The 18,027-nt window shown below is 35.2% G+C and overlaps 2 protein-coding genes across 2 annotated transcripts; both read left to right on the top strand.

The window, feature by feature from the left end:
* The first annotated feature begins 2,215 nt into the window (after positions 1–2,215).
* Positions 2,216–8,251, top strand: PDE338 (Nucleic acid-binding proteins superfamily). Its single transcript, XM_068464731.2, has 8 exons — positions 2,216–3,339; positions 3,671–3,745; positions 3,829–3,900; positions 4,826–4,906; positions 5,038–5,135; positions 6,078–6,203; positions 7,501–7,549; positions 7,659–8,251. The coding sequence occupies exons 1-8, from the start codon at positions 2,431–2,433 to the stop codon at positions 7,815–7,817; spliced, it is 1,569 nt and encodes a 522-aa protein (XP_068320832.1). The 5' UTR covers positions 2,216–2,430; the 3' UTR covers positions 7,818–8,251.
* Positions 8,252–9,107: 856 nt separating this feature from the next.
* On the top strand, positions 9,108–12,315 carry LOC137725206 (GTPase LSG1-2). The gene is made up of 5 exons (XM_068463807.2): positions 9,108–9,716; positions 9,827–10,097; positions 10,194–10,250; positions 10,759–10,838; positions 10,927–12,315. The coding sequence occupies exons 1-5, from the start codon at positions 9,493–9,495 to the stop codon at positions 12,026–12,028; spliced, it is 1,734 nt and encodes a 577-aa protein (XP_068319908.2). The 5' UTR covers positions 9,108–9,492; the 3' UTR covers positions 12,029–12,315.
* The last annotated feature ends 5,712 nt before the right edge of the window (positions 12,316–18,027 follow it).

Genomic DNA, 18,027 nt, shown 5'->3' with positions numbered 1-18,027 from the left:
TACTATAATCTTGTTTCTCTTGCAAGTATTTTAGGTGTTTTTAACCTTTTTTGCGCATGTGATAAAAATCCTATCACAAATCCTTTAGAAAGTAGACAATATTAATGTCATTCATAATTTATTAATACAAATAAGTTATAATTGTTGCTTATCACAAATCCTTTAGAAAGTAGACAATATTAATGTTGTTCATAATTTATTAATACAAATAAGTTATAATTGTTGCCAACGAGATTTCATGTCATGAAAACGTTGCCTAATAGGCTCATTATCAATAAAAACAAATACATCTCTCTCAATGTAAACAACCATGTTATCACTCAACCATTGATCTCTCATTTTGTTGTGCAATGGTGTTTGCACAATATTCATAGCATAAAAAGTTCTCTCCACCGAAGCAATTGCAATTGGTAACACCAAAGCCAGTAAGAAGCTTATACATTAATTTGTAGCTTACACACCTCCCGGACTTCACCAACTCCTTTGAAAGATCACTAATTCCCTTCAATTATGAAAACTCACTATACATCTTCATATCATGAATATAATTATCAAGTTGAATTGGAAGATTCATGAGGTCCACACAATCAAACCTGAGAATAAAATTAGGCGAAACAAACTATTTTTCATTGGTCAAAAGATGCAAAATTATTTACCGAACTCAAACATGCCATACATATAAGCAACTTGGTGTTTACCTCATTAAAACGATTATTCAATATGTTGCTTTTGTGTCATCAATCTCGAGGTTGTTGTGAAGCTTTACTATAAAGACTTCCCGCTTTATCAAAACATATTTGAAAAAATAGCAATAACGGCAAAATCCACCATCTTTTATTATACTAGACTCCAACCACTCAAAATTATCAAACTAATGAGTGATAATTGATTGTCTCCCCCCATAACTTTTGTTGGCATTTTGTGGGTTTTAGGTAGACAATGATCCTTTTGTAGTCCAAGAATTGCTTTGCGATAATTAAGCTCATAATCAATCAATTGATGTCTAAGTCCAATGTCTACAGAAAGATTAGCTAATATTTATCTAACTTAGTGACCTGACTTTGTTGTGAACTACCCAAAATATTTACAGGAGGATTTGGACTAACCGGAATATTCGAATAAGGACTACCTGGGATATTTAACTGAGGATTCGAAGGAGGATTTAAGCATTGCTTCTTATAGTATCGTTCCATTACGTAACTGTATAATGAGGAAAAAAATTGGGTCTTAAACTCTACTATGACTAATAACTATTAACTAATCAAACAACAAAATCAATTCAATTAACTAATCAAACAACAATTAAGTTAATTAATAATCAATTCAATTGACCAATAATTAATAATCATATATTAAACAACCATGCAATTAATAAATTCAATTAACTAATCAAACAACAATTAGTTAATCAATAATAATCCAATTAACCAATAATCATATATCAGTTAAACAAAATTTTATGTACAATTATCAATCAGGGATTTAAATTTGAAAAATTAGAGTTTTACCTCAAAATTTATGATGGCCGGTGGTGGGTCAGGTGGCAGACAACAGCATGGAGCCGGGGAGGACTACGACGCGTTGCTAACTTGTTGGGGGTACCTGTGGGCTACAATGGCTTGGCTGGCTACTGCAATGGTGCTTCCAATGGCAAACTCAACAACACTACATCGCTGCAGTGGAGGACTAGAAGGTAGCAACACCATTGCAAAGCAACACCAGTCGAACAGAGGGGCATATTTCTAGGTCTTAGGAGTGTTTTACGACAAAGGGAGATGCGGGCGCACCTCTTTTTTCTTGTCACGGAATAAGAGGAACTAGGACAAGGGCACGAATGGTATGTCAATTCAACAAGGTCTCCTGAGAAAGCCTAGAGCGAAAGAGCTTGTGATTAAAGACAATTGCTTAGTGTGACACCTATGGAAAGTAATAGCATACATGACTTTATCTTTTTATTAAAACTCTAATTTTGTTTTATAATGGATATTTTATTTTTTTATTATTTTTAAAAATTATTTCTAAAAGAAAAAAGAAACATCAATTTAATGTTGCACAAAACTTAATTGGGCCAACTATTTTTTGCATTTTTTGTTTCATGAGTTTATTTTCACAAAACAATGTGTCAACACATATTTTAGCCCAATTTTGACATTTTGTATAAGCAAAACGATAAACTGTCTTGCAAAACGTTAGCGAAGTGCTATTTCCGCGGAATGTGGCAAAGAAGGATTTTCACCCATACTTGGTGAATGGTGGGTTTTGAGGAATAATACAAAACGCTGCGTTGCATACGAAACCGATTAGAACACAAAAATCTAGCTGAAGGGATAAACCTGGCCGGGAAAGACTAGCTGCGAACAATGGTGGGTTCGAAAAGGTCCGTTAGACATAGCTCAATCTCCTGAGGTGCCCAAGATAACGAAAACAGATATGCTTCTCCTTGCTCACCCCTGTAAGTCTCTCTCCTTCCCCGACTCGTCACTTCATCTCGACAATTTCAACTCACAAACCTCAGCGTCTGCAAAACCTTCAAGTTATAGCTCCTTTTCCCCAATTGGGTTGTCGAAAAGTCTGAAACTTTGTAGGAATTTTCCCGTCTGGGGAAGTACCCGTATTACGTTTTGCTCTAGGAGTCAGGTGTATGATATTTTTCCAAGTACCCCTTTGGGGAACAAGTCTGAAGGGGATGGGGTTGTAGAGAATGAAGAGCTTGAGCTGCTGGATAAGCCTTCCCCTGTACCTATAAGTAATGGGTCTGCTTTGGAAGTGGATAAAGATTCCGAAAAACCGGATGAAGAATCGGAAATGGTTGATAAAGACGAGGCATTGGCGCCTTTCTTGAAGTTTTTCGCTCCGAGAGATAGTGCGGATGGAGAGGAAGTGGAAGAAAAGGGAGGGGAGGTTGGAGTTTTCGAGGAAGAAAGTGAATTGGATGGTGATAATGAGGAGGCTGAGAAGGTTAATGTGGAGTACTATGAACCGAAACCGGGTGATTTTGTGGTTGGAATTGTTGTTTCAGGCAACGAGAATAAACTTGACGTGAATGTCGGAGCAGACTTGTTGGGTACAATGCTGACTAAGGAAGTACTGCCTTTGTATGACAAAGAGATGGATTACTTGTTATGTGATACGAATTATGACGCCGAGGAGTTTATGGTTAGAGGGAAGATGGGAATTGTGAAAAATGAAGCTGTGATGGGGGGACCTGTGCCGGGAGGGCCCGTTGTTGAAACCGGAACTGTTTTGTTTGCTGAGGTTCTTGGAAGAACGCTCAGCGGTAGGCCTTTGCTTTCAACTAGACGGCTCTTCAGGCGAATTGCTTGGCACCGAGTGAGGCAGGTCCTTTTCTCACTTTTTTTTGTTCTTTTTTCTGCTCATTGGAACGGCATTGGCAATTTATATGGTGAATATTTGTGCTTGCTGCTTGACTTCTTATGTTAATTCTGAAAATGTTGCCTCTATTGCTGTTATGTTTGAGACCATATTTATTAGTTAATAGTCATTCGGTACTCTTAAGTCTTTTATTATCATGACTTCATGATACTTGATTTTCTCTTTGTAACGGCTATGTTGGTGGTAGCATTTAGCTCATGACACTCTGACTGGTTACGTTGGATGAAAAATGTAATCCAGACCTTTTTTTTTTAAAGCTTTTCGACATATTTTACAGATAAAACAACTCAATGAACCTATTGAAGTTAGAATTACAGAATGGAATACTGGAGGCCTTCTGACAAGAATCGAGGTTTGTATCTTTGACTTCTGTGCGTGTGAAATTGTGAATATATACTTGTTTGAAAACTAACATTTCACAATTTGGTTCATCAGGGCCTGCGAGCTTTCCTTCCAAAAACTGAGTTAATGAGTAAAGTGAACAACTTCACTGAATTGAGAGAGAATGTAAGTTGCTGGTTTTGAGGAATGAAATGTATATCTTTTTTTCATGCAATGTTCATTTAGCTACATTTCTGGTATAATTTGTATTTCTTTATGTTAATGTGTTCAAGCCATTAATCAATACTGATATCATGCATGATGTATCCACTGGAACTATTTCTTTCTACGACACTTTATCAATTTCAAATGAAGCAATTTCTTTGAGATGCCAATGGTATTATTAAGAGATGAAAATATAAGAAAAATAATTGCAAAATCTATGTAGTTAGATAGTCCAACCAGCCAGAGTTATCATTAACATCAATGCAGCTTGTGAATACTTGAAGCACTTGAAATCACTGGACACAATCCATTATACCCTGTTTCTTTACAGCCATTGTTTCATAATGATAAGTGCGTGCTTTAGCCCTAAAGTGTAGTACCAGCCACAGTATACTTAGGGCAATGAGGATACTTAGACATCCGAGTTTCGGTGGCAGCCCCATATCACTTGAGGCTTGAAAAGAAAATATATAATCTTCCTTGTTGATATTTAAACTGTGGTCAAGGCAATTGTAACTCTACAAATATCAGGAATTTTCATTTAAAAGTCGTTTTCTTGTTTTCATCGAGATTTCACATATGTTGATACTTTTTGTCATATATTTTCAGCAGATATTGTAGTTAATCAATTCGTCCGTGACATGTTTGAACTTAAGTGAAATTTTTAAATTCAAGTTTGAAAATCTTCTTTTTGGTGGAGCTATTTGTACAAGTAATGAGACTAGGAATGGCAACAGGCAGGGTAGGCTGGGAATTCGCATCCCACCTCCGCCTCTAAACAGGGCACCGACAACTTTGTATTGTTTAATTTTTTCCTCCCTTGGATAATTGCATATGTTTGATTTGTTAATCTGGTTCTTACTCATGTTGTTTCCTAATGGTGTAGGTGGGTTGCCGGATGCATGTGCAGATTACTCGAATAGACGAAGCTAAGAATGACTTAGTTTTGAGTGAGAAAGAAGCTTGGGTCAGTTGGATTTCAACATTTAATTTATTCATGTTTTTTGTTGCTTGCAATGTTCTCTCATTGTTTGTTCTGAGATTCTGTGATCTTATTTTTCATAAGAACTGACATTGGTTTGCCATATAATGTTTCAGGAACTGTTATACCTTAAGGAGGGAACACTTTTGGAAGGAACTGTCAAGAAAATCTTTCCATATGGAGCCCAAGTGAGGATAGGAGAAACAAACAGGAGGTATAATGACTTTCAAACTTACTTTAAAATCAGACTGGGCGCATAGTTTCCCTGATTTTTCCACTTTTGAAGAGGCGCTGCATGTGTGGAGTACTTTTGAAAGATTAGAACACCACAGAATGGAAATAAAATAGCATGGGACTTTCTCTCAAAAGGTATCTAAATGCATGAAAAAGATGAGAAGATACATAATACTGATCTTCAGAATAGAAATTAAAATTTGAACTTTAAAATGAAAAGCATGCAATTTTGTACTACTCTTCCCCAGCGGTTGCTTCTCAGAATTGCCTTATTCTGAAGAGTTTCAGGACTTACTGCTGATTTTGGAAAGTTTACTCTGGTAGTGAAAAAACTTACGAAATGTATCACAATGACTATTGGGGAAAAGAGAGTACGAGCTATTTGTTTTCTGCTTCCTTTAATATAGATATATGTAAGGTGAAAATAACTTGAAATGAAGATAGTATCATCATTCAGGATTCTTGAGGCACCTGCTAGGTTTATTTATCGTTATATTTTGTTTCAAGACTTCCTTTTCTTTAGTCTGTGTATAAAAGTTCTACGTCCCATTGGATCAATATTTTATTGAACGCTGTTTATTAATTTTAAAATGACAAAGTTGGTTGCTCGTCTAGGAGTTAGAGTTTAGATATATTTCTGAATGTCAACAGGACCTTGAAGGAAATGCTGATCCAAAATGATAAAATGAAAAACACATCGTTTAATCTACATAGCTTTATCGTCGCGTTGTCAATTAAATATATAATATAGCTCAGGCTTGTTCTAGTTGACTGTTATATACCATTTCCTCACCATATCATTTTTTGTCCTAGATTACAGATGTGTTTAACAAGTGAAGTATGTATCATAAATTTACTTATGTTTGCTGTTGTTGTTTTTCACTGGTGGATAATCGTTTTGAACTTTCTTATTGTTTCCCAGTGGCTTGTTGCATATATCAAACATCACTCGTGCTCGAATTACCTCAGTCAGTGACATACTTAAGGTTAATGAGAAGCTCAAAGTTCTGGTTGTGAAGTCGATGTTTCCTGACAAAATATCTCTCAGGTATACAAGGGAAGGGGATTCTTTCATTTAAATTCATCCATATTGCATACATTTTTGGTGGAGAGAATCTCCTTAATTTTTTCTCTTGTAAAGTCATAATCCTTCTGGCTATATGTACCAATTTTTAAAAACCAGACCTAAGTGAACACTCCAATATACTAAGCAGGGAACTGGTCATAATTCCGCATACCTATGAACTTTTATTTTTTTATCAAAACATGCATTGAACCGGATTGACCAAGGTGTGACCTTTTAACCTGGTGACTCGTTCTGGCTTTTTATGACCGAGTCCAGTTCTCTACATGCGACAGAAGATATTTAAATTAGCTTCTCCGGGAGACATAATGCATAAGGGGCCATGGGAAATGGCCTAATAAACAACTGAAATATTTCTAATTGTGTTTTGTTATTTTATCATTAATTGTCAAACGATGTATTTGTTCGGTTATGTAAATAAGGGAAAATCTATTGTATGTCCAAGGGATTGAACTTCTGACCAATAGGTCTGGGAGTAGGACACATGATGTCTAATGCCACAACTACATCTCTTGCTTTTATAAAATATTTTTCCTATTTTGAGAATTGCTCTATGTACATTTTGGTTAGCGATGAAGCTTTGTGAACCATAGCCATGAGATTTCAGGTTCATGCCTATTTTTTTTTTAGTTATGGGACATAGAATCACGTAAATCCATTAGAAGTCGTCTATGTCATATGTTATTTGAAATTCTGAAACCTCATTCCCCTGCAGTACGCTCCTTTGTCCTCTCTTTCGAACTCTTTCTTTCCATCTCTTCAAGATCTGTCTCGTATCTGTTCTGTATTGGCTCTGCAATAGTTTTTTTTCTTTTTAAGATAAAGTAAAGTATGATTTTGTTTGTTTGTGAATCATATTATTCAATTATTTGTGGCCTATTTTTCCCCTTCTGGGAAGTACTTTATGAAGAATAGATTGCCTGGATTAGCAGCTTTCAGTTTGTCACCTTAGTCCTGAAGCTTCAGCCCTTTTTAATAGCTAGACTATTGTTTGGCACGCAAGATTCAAGAAATGACTTGTAGAGGATAAATTCCTTTAGGTTTGTTTCAGTTAACTTCATCGCAAAAGGGATTTGCGTTTGTACTATTGTTTCACATAAACTTCATCACATTTTTGTCTGAGTTTCCTTTGTGATGGTGATGATAACCCCAAAGTGTATTTTCACGACCTTAAGCTATTGTCTTCTGATTTTTCGGTTTTCCTTGACATTAATTTTGTTTGAGCAATCACAACTGATGGCAACTTCAACTTTTCTTGCAGCATTGCTGACCTTGAAAGTGAGCCTGGCCTCTTTTTGTCGAACAGAGAGGTAACACCATTAATTGTTTCCCCTAGTTATGAAATTACTCGTTTCGCCTGAGTAATGCTTTCCACAAAAGATGATGAGCTTAATTAATAACATTTCTTCCTTTTGGCAGAAATTATTTTCGGAGGCTCAAATGATGGCAAAGAAGTATAGGCAAAAGCTGCCTGCTGTTCTTACCAACCGCATGTCAGGATCCCCTGAAAACGATGCTCTGCCATTTCACAAATTAAGCATGTATGCAAACTGGAAGTGGTTCAAATTCGAAAAGTAATAAGAACTAAGCTGATGCTTAAGGTTGCCCTGCGATACCGGTAGTTTGAAAGAGCACTGTTTAACTTTGGCATCCATCTCAAAGCACACATTCCTCGAGAGTCAATAGGTAAGAAAAGCAAACTATTTTGTTTTGTGATGAGCCTTAGATTAGGGAATTTACCTCACTATCCATTAGAAAATATGTAGTTTGCAAAAGGAAAAAGCATAAGATGGTTGATGTACAGCATTTTTCACATGGCATTCCGTTTAAAGATTCGAAAAGAACTCGAACCAAACATGTTCATTCGGAAATTCAAAGTCTCATTTGTTAGTTGGTCATTGCTCTCACATCTTCGATCTTCATCTGTAATTGAACTCAACTCGATTATGATCGTACACTCATGTCCTAATTATTTGTGCAATCTGTGTATTCATCACCTAGCTATTTTCCAATGCTTGGTTTGTGTTATATTTCCCTTACAACGCTACAATGCATCATATGCCATGTCGTAATTAGTATGCATCTTTTAGAAAACCGAATCCATACCGTTTTGTACCAAAACAGAACCGATTCCGAAAAGTTTGGTACAACTTCGGCACACCCCTGCTTACTGAACCGAACCCTACCAAATTGTAATCTGGCTTCGGTATCACCCACGTAGCGTATCGGACCGGAGGACATTTCTCACTTGTGAAACAAAAGCCTTGCTTCAAAGGATACAAGTGTAGGAGGAATGAATTGAATGATCATAGAAAAAGTAATGACAGCCTTCACAAACAAATGTAACTATTTAAATACAAGTTTGTTGATATTATATTATATACTATTTACTATGAAATAAGTTGGTCTCGTGTTTTTTGTTGTTATTGAATTAATTAATAGAGATGGCAAGAAAAGATACATAATAATATAAGTAAACTCGGTAGAAGGCGGCATACGACTTATCATAATATAAGTAGTAAAATGTTCACTTGCCATATAATGTAGTGGCATATCACTTTATATTACATGTAGTGTTTAAAATTTCCTTGATAGGGGTTGATATTTTCAAGGAAAAATTCAAACAATCCAAGAAAGATATGGAAATAAAGTTGAAGTCCAAACTTTTCCTTAGAAAAACTTTTAAGTTCAGACTAAAATCGACAGATATCATCGATATTTCTGAACACATATTATAAACATCGAAAACTCTTATATTTCATAATTTCCATCGAAATAAACCAATATTGATACTGATGTTCGATATATTCAATAATATTTTTATAAATTTGCATATATCTATGTTTCCAACACTGATATTTTAAACAGTAGTTACAGGTACACATGAAAATTACTCCTGGGGTGGTGGTGGTAGAATCGCTGCGGTATTATTTCACCTGTACTAGACAACAAAGGTACGGACGATAAGTTAAAGAGGAGAAATCAAACCTGGATACATACAAATGTCCATTCTTGAACCCTAGAATTAACACACACCCCCGTGTGTACCCATTTCTATATTAGCCGTCAGATCAATCTGAACGGTATGTATAAAGTCTTAAAATTAAGTTAATAATCTCCTAATAAAATTCCCAAATTCTTTCCCACTCTTTCCCCTCCCCGGCCGCCATCAATCACCGCCTCTCCCCGCCATATAACTCCATCGAAACAATCACCTTTCCTTCCATTTCAGACTCTGAGAGAGAGAGAGAGAATGGGTAAGAACGAGAAGACGGGGCTGGGTAGGGCCCTTGTGAGACAGCATAACCAACTTGTTCAGCAGACGAAAGAGAAGGGCCTGATGTACAAGAGGCAGCAGAAGAAGGTTCTCGAATCCGTCACCGAAGTCAGCGACATCGACGCCATCGTCGAAAAAGCCGACGAAGCCGACCGCCTCTTCTCCCTCGACCGCCCTGCCCCTAACCTCCTCATCGACCTGTAAGTTTTATTTCCCCCTTTTACCCCTCAACTCGATTAAACTTTTGAAATCCCTCTTTCTTTCTTATTTATTTTAGAATGGTTTTTCTGTAATTTTGTTGTGCGAGAAGAGATGGGAATGAGATAACCCCGGAGCAGCGGAGGGAGCAGAAGAGGAAAGAGGAGGCCCTGCACGCCGGAAGTCTGCGCGTGCCGCGGAGGCCTCCGTGGACCCCTCAAATGTCTGTGGAGGAGCTGGATAACAATGAAAGACAGGCCTTCTTGACCTGGCGCAGAAGCCTTGCCAGGCTTGAGGAGAACGACAAGCTTCTCCTTACTCCTTTCGAGAAGAACCTCGATATTTGGAGGCAGCTGTGGCGGGTTGTCGAGCGTAGCGATTTGGTAAGATAGGTCAAATGACCTCGTCTCTGTTTCAATTTCACTATGAATTATTATTATTATTATTGCGTAATAATATTGTGCAGTATTTTATTTCAGCTTGTGATGGTTGTTGATGCGCGAGACCCTCTATTCTATCGCTGCCCTGATCTTGAGGTAATGTTAGTAATTTGTTGTTCGTTTACATTATCTTGTCGTGTGTGTTAAGGAATTTAGGGGTTGTTTGTTATTCAATTTGAAACTAATTTATAGGTTTCCAAAATGATGAGACATAACTAAATTACTTAACACCCATTGGTTTCGGAAACAAGAAAATTGAATCCAACAAGGATAAACAAAACCGGCTCTTAATTACCATAATGACTTGTGAAGCTTCGAAGGGACAAGTTGTTACTGTTATTGATGCGTTCAGATTGGTTTGTAAAATATGGACTGCAAATTGCACACTGTGGGTCTTTGTTGAAGAAAAACAGGGTTAAGTTGGTTCGAAAATGATACTGAAAGAGCCCCATCAATCTTGATGGCGTGAGTCTCTTCCATTGAATTCCCAAGGGACTCATCGTTTGTAGTTTCCTCAAGATACTTTGAAATGGAGAAACCTTGGTTCTTTCCTCTTTAACTAGAGATGACTTTGAAGAGCAGTACTGATCTTTACTCTATGCAGGTTTATGCACGAGAGGTCGACAAGCACAAAAGGACAATGCTTCTTGTTAACAAAGCAGATCTCTTACCTTTATCTGTTAGGTTTGTACCTTTGTAACCTTGATGAGCTGTTCTGTTCTTCAATTTGACACCCTCCTAAATTAATTTTATTACTTGGCTTTTTCTTCAGGGAGAAGTGGGCACAATATTTCCGTTCGCAAGGTATTCTCTTTGTGTTTTGGTCGGCTAAAGCTGCTACAGCAGCTACAGAAGGGAAAAGTCTCAGTTCCCCGTGGACAGAAAATAGCCTGCAGGAGTCAGAAGACCCTGATACAAAAATATATGGGAGGATTGAGCTTTTGGCTCGTTTACAATCTGAGGCAGAAGAAATAGTCAAACTGAGGAAATCAGGATCCAGTGGTTCTCGAAGTGGAAATGTTGTTGGAAATTCAGCTTCTAGTAATGTAGTTGTGGGATTTGTTGGATATCCAAATGTGGGAAAGAGCTCGACAATTAATGCCTTGGTAGGCCAGAAGAAGACAGGTGTTACCTCTACTCCTGGGAAGACAAAGCATTTCCAAACATTGATTATGTCTGACGAGTTAATGCTATGTGATTGCCCTGGATTGGTCTTTCCATCCTTTTCAAGCTCAAGACATGAAATGATTGCTTCTGGTGTATTGCCAATTGATCGAATGACTGAGAATAGGGAGGCTGTGCAGGTAGTGGCCAATCGAATTCCACGGCATGTTATTGAAGCGGTTTATAGGATTGATCTGCCCAAGCCCAAATCCTATGAACTGCAGTCTCGACCACCTTTGGCAGCAGAATTTCTGAGGGTCTATTGTGCCTCTCGTGGTTATGTCGCCTCAAGTGGGCTTCCTGATGAAACGAGAGCTGCCCGCCAAATTTTGAAGGATTACATTGATGGAAAGCTGCCCCATTATCAAATGCCCCCTGGAATGACTGAGGAAGATGCTGTGGGAAACTGCTTATCTGAGCAGCATAAATCAGACTCCTCTGAGAATGAACACTCTGTAGATGATGAAGGTGAAGACGAGCCAGAGCTTGATCATGTCCTGGAAGATCTCAATTCATTTGACTTAGCTAATGGGCTGGCTACCAAGAAGAAAGTCACTGTCAGAAAGCCCACTGCGGCCCATAAACAGCACAAAAAGACTCAGAGGAAGAAGGATCGCTCCTGGAGGGTAGGGAATGACGGAGGAGATGGAATGCCAGTTGTAAGAGCCTTTCAGAAACCAGCAAACACCGGTCCTCTTAAGGTTGGATAATTCATTCATGTCCCCTTAACCTTTATTCAGCTTCTTGTGCTGCAATTTAGAATCTATATGCATATGGGCTTTGTGTAATAGCAATCAAACTCTCTTTCCTGTGCATTGTTGCCGTCCACTCACCTTCGTTTCTGCCCAACCCACGACGACCAAAAAGGTGAGTGATGAAAGTATAAGGGAGAGTGATGAAAGTATAAGGGAGCATTTATGTATCTGTTTTTATGTATCTTCTTATTGACGAGTGTGTCCTACGAATTCGACCCAAATAAAATAGGGTTTTCACCTAACATAGCGCCGTTCCACAATTGAAATCCACAATACAGTTATAACAAATGTGCGATTGTGTCGTAAAGCTGGACAATTGAGTATACGCCCAGACAGAGCCTCAGAACCTCCATAGGCCTCTTATTTATTTTCTTTCCCTTTCTCATCTAAACCCAATTCACCTTCCTCAGTCCTTAAGTTTGTATATGCCCAGACAGGGTTGATGCAAGAAATTGGATACTTGATTATTCAGGATGCTTCTCTGTTAAAATCACATTGCTATTTCCTTCTGAAAAACAGTGCAGGTAGGGTTTCAGCTACCTTTTGGGTCGGTAGAGATTTGTGATTGGATTGATAACCCAAAGTACACCTATAAATTTGAACTTTCAGGAAAGTAGCTGATATACCTTTACATTTAACAGAAAAATAAACGACATTAATGAAAAGGAGCAATGGTACGACATATTGTTAAGAAATGGACGATTTGATAAATAAAAATGACGGACTGCGGTTATATCAAATTGGACGAGGTTTATGTACCTGTAATTTGGTTTACGTAACATCGTATTGAGTCAAGTTATTGAGAAGTGAATCACTAAATACTAGATAGGAGGAATAAGAAATGCTCTTTATGAATTTTCTCACGTGACTTTATATTATAACGCTCATGAAGAGCATTTCTAATTTCTCTTTTCTAACATTTTGCAATTCCCCCTATAATAACTTGTTCCTAATTCCTTAGAACTTGAAAATTTCACATGGATTGGATTGCAAATATGTAGATCATGGCTTGCCTTTCCTACTCTCACTCCTCATTAATTTGAAAGTAAAGGAAACAATGTAATTACTAATTTCCTCTATCAAACTCGTCATAATCTATGGATTTGGATCCCATCCGGATCCTCACATTCTATTCGTTCATCGTACATTGTGCGGTTAGAAATTATTTTGAATTTTTTAATTTAAAATCAAACAAAAACAATACTTAACGAATGATGGTTGCACGATATACAATGAACGGTAAAATGTGAGCATCCGGAGAGAATCCTCATCCATAATCCATTACCGTGAGCATGTAGTGCAGATTAGATAAGCCAACATCTTACAACAGCCCATGTTCTAGTCTTTGTATTCCATTATTTTGGGCTTTTAGCAGCAATAATCCATTTTTGGACAATAGTTGTCCTTTTGATCGATCTTTTACAAAATTGCTCTTTTGATTAAATTTATTTGTGAAAAGTCTCTATTCCTCCTCGTTGATATTTTATCGGTCAACATGTCCTTCATTGATTAAAAACCACCAAAAACACCATAACACCCTAACGACACCCATCGTTACTCTCATATCCATTTTCAGAATCATTCTTTCAAGGGAAAATTAACCAAAACACCCAAAAAACTTTCATTTTAATCATAAAGACAAATTTTTTTGATAATACCCAAACTGGGCATAAGAAAGGTGACAAGGGAGGGCTTTAGAAGAAGAAACCATGCAAGAGGATTCACATGGGTTCACATGACCTTTATCAAAGCAAAAGAAAGACAAGACAAGATCCCGTCATAAGCAGAAACAGTGTCTACAGATTCAAAAACAGTGCCAAAAAAGGGAAGATAAGGCACACCATTCAATTAGAATTTTGTATGTTAGTATCCTCATTCAATGTATATAAGGAGAAATTCCTTTCATCGTAAGAACACCTCTCAACTCTCAACATAAAAGAACACCCTACTCTCACACACATCATCTTCAAGCATTCGTAGCCTTCATAGCATCCTTGTAAACACTTTCTTGTAAACAGGTATCTTTGTAAACATTCTATATATCAATAAAAGTTCAAGTGTACATATTCAAGGAATCTCCAAGTCTTAAGTAAGCTTTCTTTTCTTTCTTTACTGTGTTTGTTTATTTAGACTTCTAGTCCAAAACAGGGAAACATATTGTAGTTGAATTATTAACCTGCTAAACTAACAATCATACTTTGTTCGAACACTCTGTTATAATTGAATGTTTGCCATACAAATAACTGGACATTAATCAGGGTACCTCTGAGTTCAGCCTTTAAGGCCTTGTACTTGTACTGTGAGTGGCCGTCATTTTTCTTTGGATGCTTTTGCCATTCATTCCAAATCTTTTCTCCTATTGGTCCTTTTATTTTTGTCATATAAGTATCTAATAAATTAATATCACTAATTCTATTTGTTCTTCCTAAATATTTAAAGAAATATGTGTTATACTCAACTATATATTGTAAATCACAAATTTGTAATTGTTCTAAATTTCTAGTTACTCTTTTTTGTTCTTATTCGCTTCTGCCATCTAACCTATTATGATCTAAAAATTCTTGTTTAATCAAGGTAACAAAACCATCAATATTAAAATGTGTTTTGGCTACCTGATGTTGTTCTGGATTTTGGACTTTCCATGACTGGAAATAGTCAAAAACTAAACCATCTAAAGTATGCTCAAAATAATCTAACATGTTTTGTGAATTACTAAAATCTAACATTAATGCTGCATGTACGCAACCTTTTTCCCATCTCTCAATCGTTCTTTCCCAATCTTGTGGATCTACACTATCTAAGTTTAATATATTATCCACTATATTAATTTTTTCTAAACCTCTCAAATATGGAATCCTATTTTTTTTAGGTTTTATCATGTTTTCTTCTATGTGGTCTACTCGTGCTCCTTCATTATAATGTTCATTTGTTGGTCTCAAAAATTGTTGATCGGTTCTACTTGTGTGACCTAGATTTGGATTTTCTACTCCTAATGTACTACTTTCTTCTGCTGGCTTACATCCTACTATGAATTCTGCTCTCAATTCTAATAAATTATTATATTCTTTTGGTCCTGAAATATGTTCTACTCCTATTTCTAAAATTAAAGTTTTCATCTCTTCATCCGAAATTCTATGTAGTCCTAAATCATATGTCTTATATTTTTCTATGTATTGTTCTTCATCTAAATGATCAATATCTTCTATGAGTTTATCTACAATATAATCAAAAAATTTCTCAACTAAATTAATATTTAAATTATCAAAAACCATATGAATACTCTCATTTTCGATCTCGCTTTCATCCTCTTCTATTTTTTTTAGTTGCTTATAATTACTAAACCTAATTGTTGCTTGACCTGTACTAGTTTAATATATTTGTATTTTATCTAGTTGTCTATTTTTTGCTATTTGTAAATTAGATAATGCCCACTGAGTTCCTTCTAAAAAGCTATTATCTACGGGTTTTGCTTCTATCATATTTACATGTTTACTATCAAATGTTTGAACTAATTTTTGAAATTCTAAATTAAACTTATGATTATATCTATCAAACACTTTACCAATATACATTAAGCTAATACACAAATTTTTATATTCTCCTTTCATATTATAATTTTTTGTTCTTATGCTTACTTTAATATATTTACTAAATTTGTTTATTGTCATAACATAATTTGGAATACAACCTATGACTGCTAAATTTGAACTTAAGTCTACTTCAGCTGTTGCTATTGCTGCTTGCTGGTGATTATCCCATCTATCATCATATATGTATATGACATACTTAGACATGAGTGTAGCCAAATAAAAGCTAAGAGGCAGATTAGGAAACAATTTTACATGAGCTGTAAAAATATAGATTTACCACAATAATATGGTTGTCATAAGAAGAATAAGCATAAAAAACATATAAAAAGAAATAGAGGTCATACAAACCATACAAACAGCGTAAGAATTTCAGCATAAAACCTTCAAGAACATATAGAAAGAGAAAATATATTCCAAAACAATTTAGAAAAAGAAGTGGAAGACCTTGGATTAGAAAATATAAGGCACCAAAAGATAAGAGTAGTTGTAAATGTTATTCATGTGGAGAGACTAGACATATTAGACCTAAGTGTCCAAAATTAGGAAAACAGCCTAGAGAGAAAGTACCTTTAATGGAGTTGTTTAAGTTAGAAGAAGATATACAGTCAATATGTAGCTTAAATTATTTAAGTGAAAATGAGAGTATTTATAGTATAGAGAGTATTAACATGATAGATTCAAATTCTGAAAGTTCAAGTAGCACAAATAGTGATTTAGAAGAGCATATGTGTGCATTCATAGAAGAACAACATGAAGAAGAGTATAAATACATTAATTTAGGTTGGCCAGAAAAATGTCATAAGTGTAGTAAATTAGTTGCAAATAAATATTATAATACATATTCAATATTGTGTGAAAAGTGTTATAGTAATAGGTTATTAGAAGTTAATTCAGCAGAATCACAAGAAAATACTGAAATATTAGGAAATACTGTTTATAGTATAGAAAAACCAAAAAATAGTTCTTTAATTACCATAAATTGTGAAATAGAATTAGCAAAAGAACATAAGATACAAACAACAACTATGATAGATACAGGGAGTACAAAGAGTGTCATAAGAGAAGAATTAGTACCAGAAAAATATAGACAAAAATTAGCAAAACCAATGAGAATAACACAATTTGATGAGAGACCATTTTACTTAACACAATGCATTAATAATGAGTCTATTAAAGTAGAAAAATAACAATTTAATTTACCATTAACATTTGTTTCACCAATAGGATCATACCCATTTATTTTAGGTTTGAATTTTTTGAAAAATTTACAAGGTTTTTTATTTATGAATCCCACCATAACATTTTTCAAAAGAGGTATTATAATAACTGACCAAAGTAATATTGTAGAAGCATATAAAAGCATAAGTATAGAAGAACCTAGTAGTCAAGATGGTTATTATTTAGAAAACTCAAAAGAGGATGATGAGCATAATAATATAGAAGAGTTTGATGAAGAAATATTTGAACATGAATATCCGATTTTAAAAGAAAAACCCCATATAGAAATATTACAATTAGATAGACCAAAGAGTTTAGAAGAATTATTACAATTAGCAGAACAAACTAGAATTAAAGGAGAAGACCCTCAGTTGCATTGGAATAAAAATAAAATATTAGCAAAATTAGATACAATCAATCCAGATTTAACCATTAAGACGGCTGATATGCCTTGTAGCTTATTAGATAAACAAGAATTTGAGCAGCAAATAAAAGAGTTGTTAAATTTAAAAGTAATTAGACATTCCAAGTCTAGATATAGATCAGCATCATTTATTGTGAGAAAACATTCAGAATTAAAGAGAGGTAAGGCTAGAATAGTTTATAATTACAAGAGATTAAATGATAATACTTATGAAGATAGTTATAAATTACTGAACAAGGATGAGCTCATAAATAAAATTCAAGAGAGTAAATATTTTAGTAAATTTGATTGTAAATTAGGGTTTTGGCAAATACGATTAGCAGAAGAATCAATTGAGTGGACAATTTTTACTTGTCCAGAATGACATTTTGAGTGACTTGTTATGCCATTTGGACTTAAAAATGCTCCATCAATCTTTCAAAGAAAGATGGATAAAATTTTCAAGAAATATAATAAATTTTGTAGTGTTTATGTAGATGATATTTTAGTACATAGTAAAAATAGAAATGAACATAGGAAGCACTTAGAGATAGTTTTACAAGAATTTATCAATAATGGAATTGTGATTAGCAAAAATAAAATAGCATTAGAAAAGTAAGATATAGAATTTTTAGGAATGTATATCAAGTCAGGTACAATACAATTACAAGATCATATAGCTAAAAAGGTCTTAGAATTTTCAGATAAATTAGAAGACAAAAAACAGTTACAAGCATTTTTAG

The sequence above is a fragment of the Pyrus communis genome, chromosome 5 (genome assembly GCF_041283825.1).
Source record: "Pyrus communis isolate YQ-2024b chromosome 5, ASM4128382v1, whole genome shotgun sequence".
Classification (NCBI taxonomy): domain Eukaryota; kingdom Viridiplantae; phylum Streptophyta; class Magnoliopsida; order Rosales; family Rosaceae; genus Pyrus; species Pyrus communis.
The sequence above is the reverse complement of the archived record's forward strand: the minus strand, read 5'-3'. Positions and strand labels throughout refer to the sequence as shown.

Excerpts from the sequence above, each read along its gene's own strand:
- PDE338 (XM_068464731.2), top strand. The coding sequence starts at position 2,431 with ATGCTTCTCCTTGCTCACCCCTGTAAGTCTCTCTCCTTCCCCGACTCG. Across the intron at positions 3,340-3,670 it reads CTTGGCACCGAGTGAGGCAG|ATAAAACAACTCAATGAACC; the intron begins GTCCTTTTCTCA and ends CATATTTTACAG. Across the intron at positions 3,746-3,828 it reads GCCTTCTGACAAGAATCGAG|GGCCTGCGAGCTTTCCTTCC; the intron begins GTTTGTATCTTT and ends TTGGTTCATCAG.
- LOC137725206 (XM_068463807.2), top strand. The coding sequence starts at position 9,493 with ATGGGTAAGAACGAGAAGACGGGGCTGGGTAGGGCCCTTGTGAGACAG. Across the intron at positions 9,717-9,826 it reads CCTAACCTCCTCATCGACCT|AGATGGGAATGAGATAACCC; the intron begins GTAAGTTTTATT and ends TTGTGCGAGAAG. Across the intron at positions 10,251-10,758 it reads ATCGCTGCCCTGATCTTGAG|GTTTATGCACGAGAGGTCGA; the intron begins GTAATGTTAGTA and ends TACTCTATGCAG.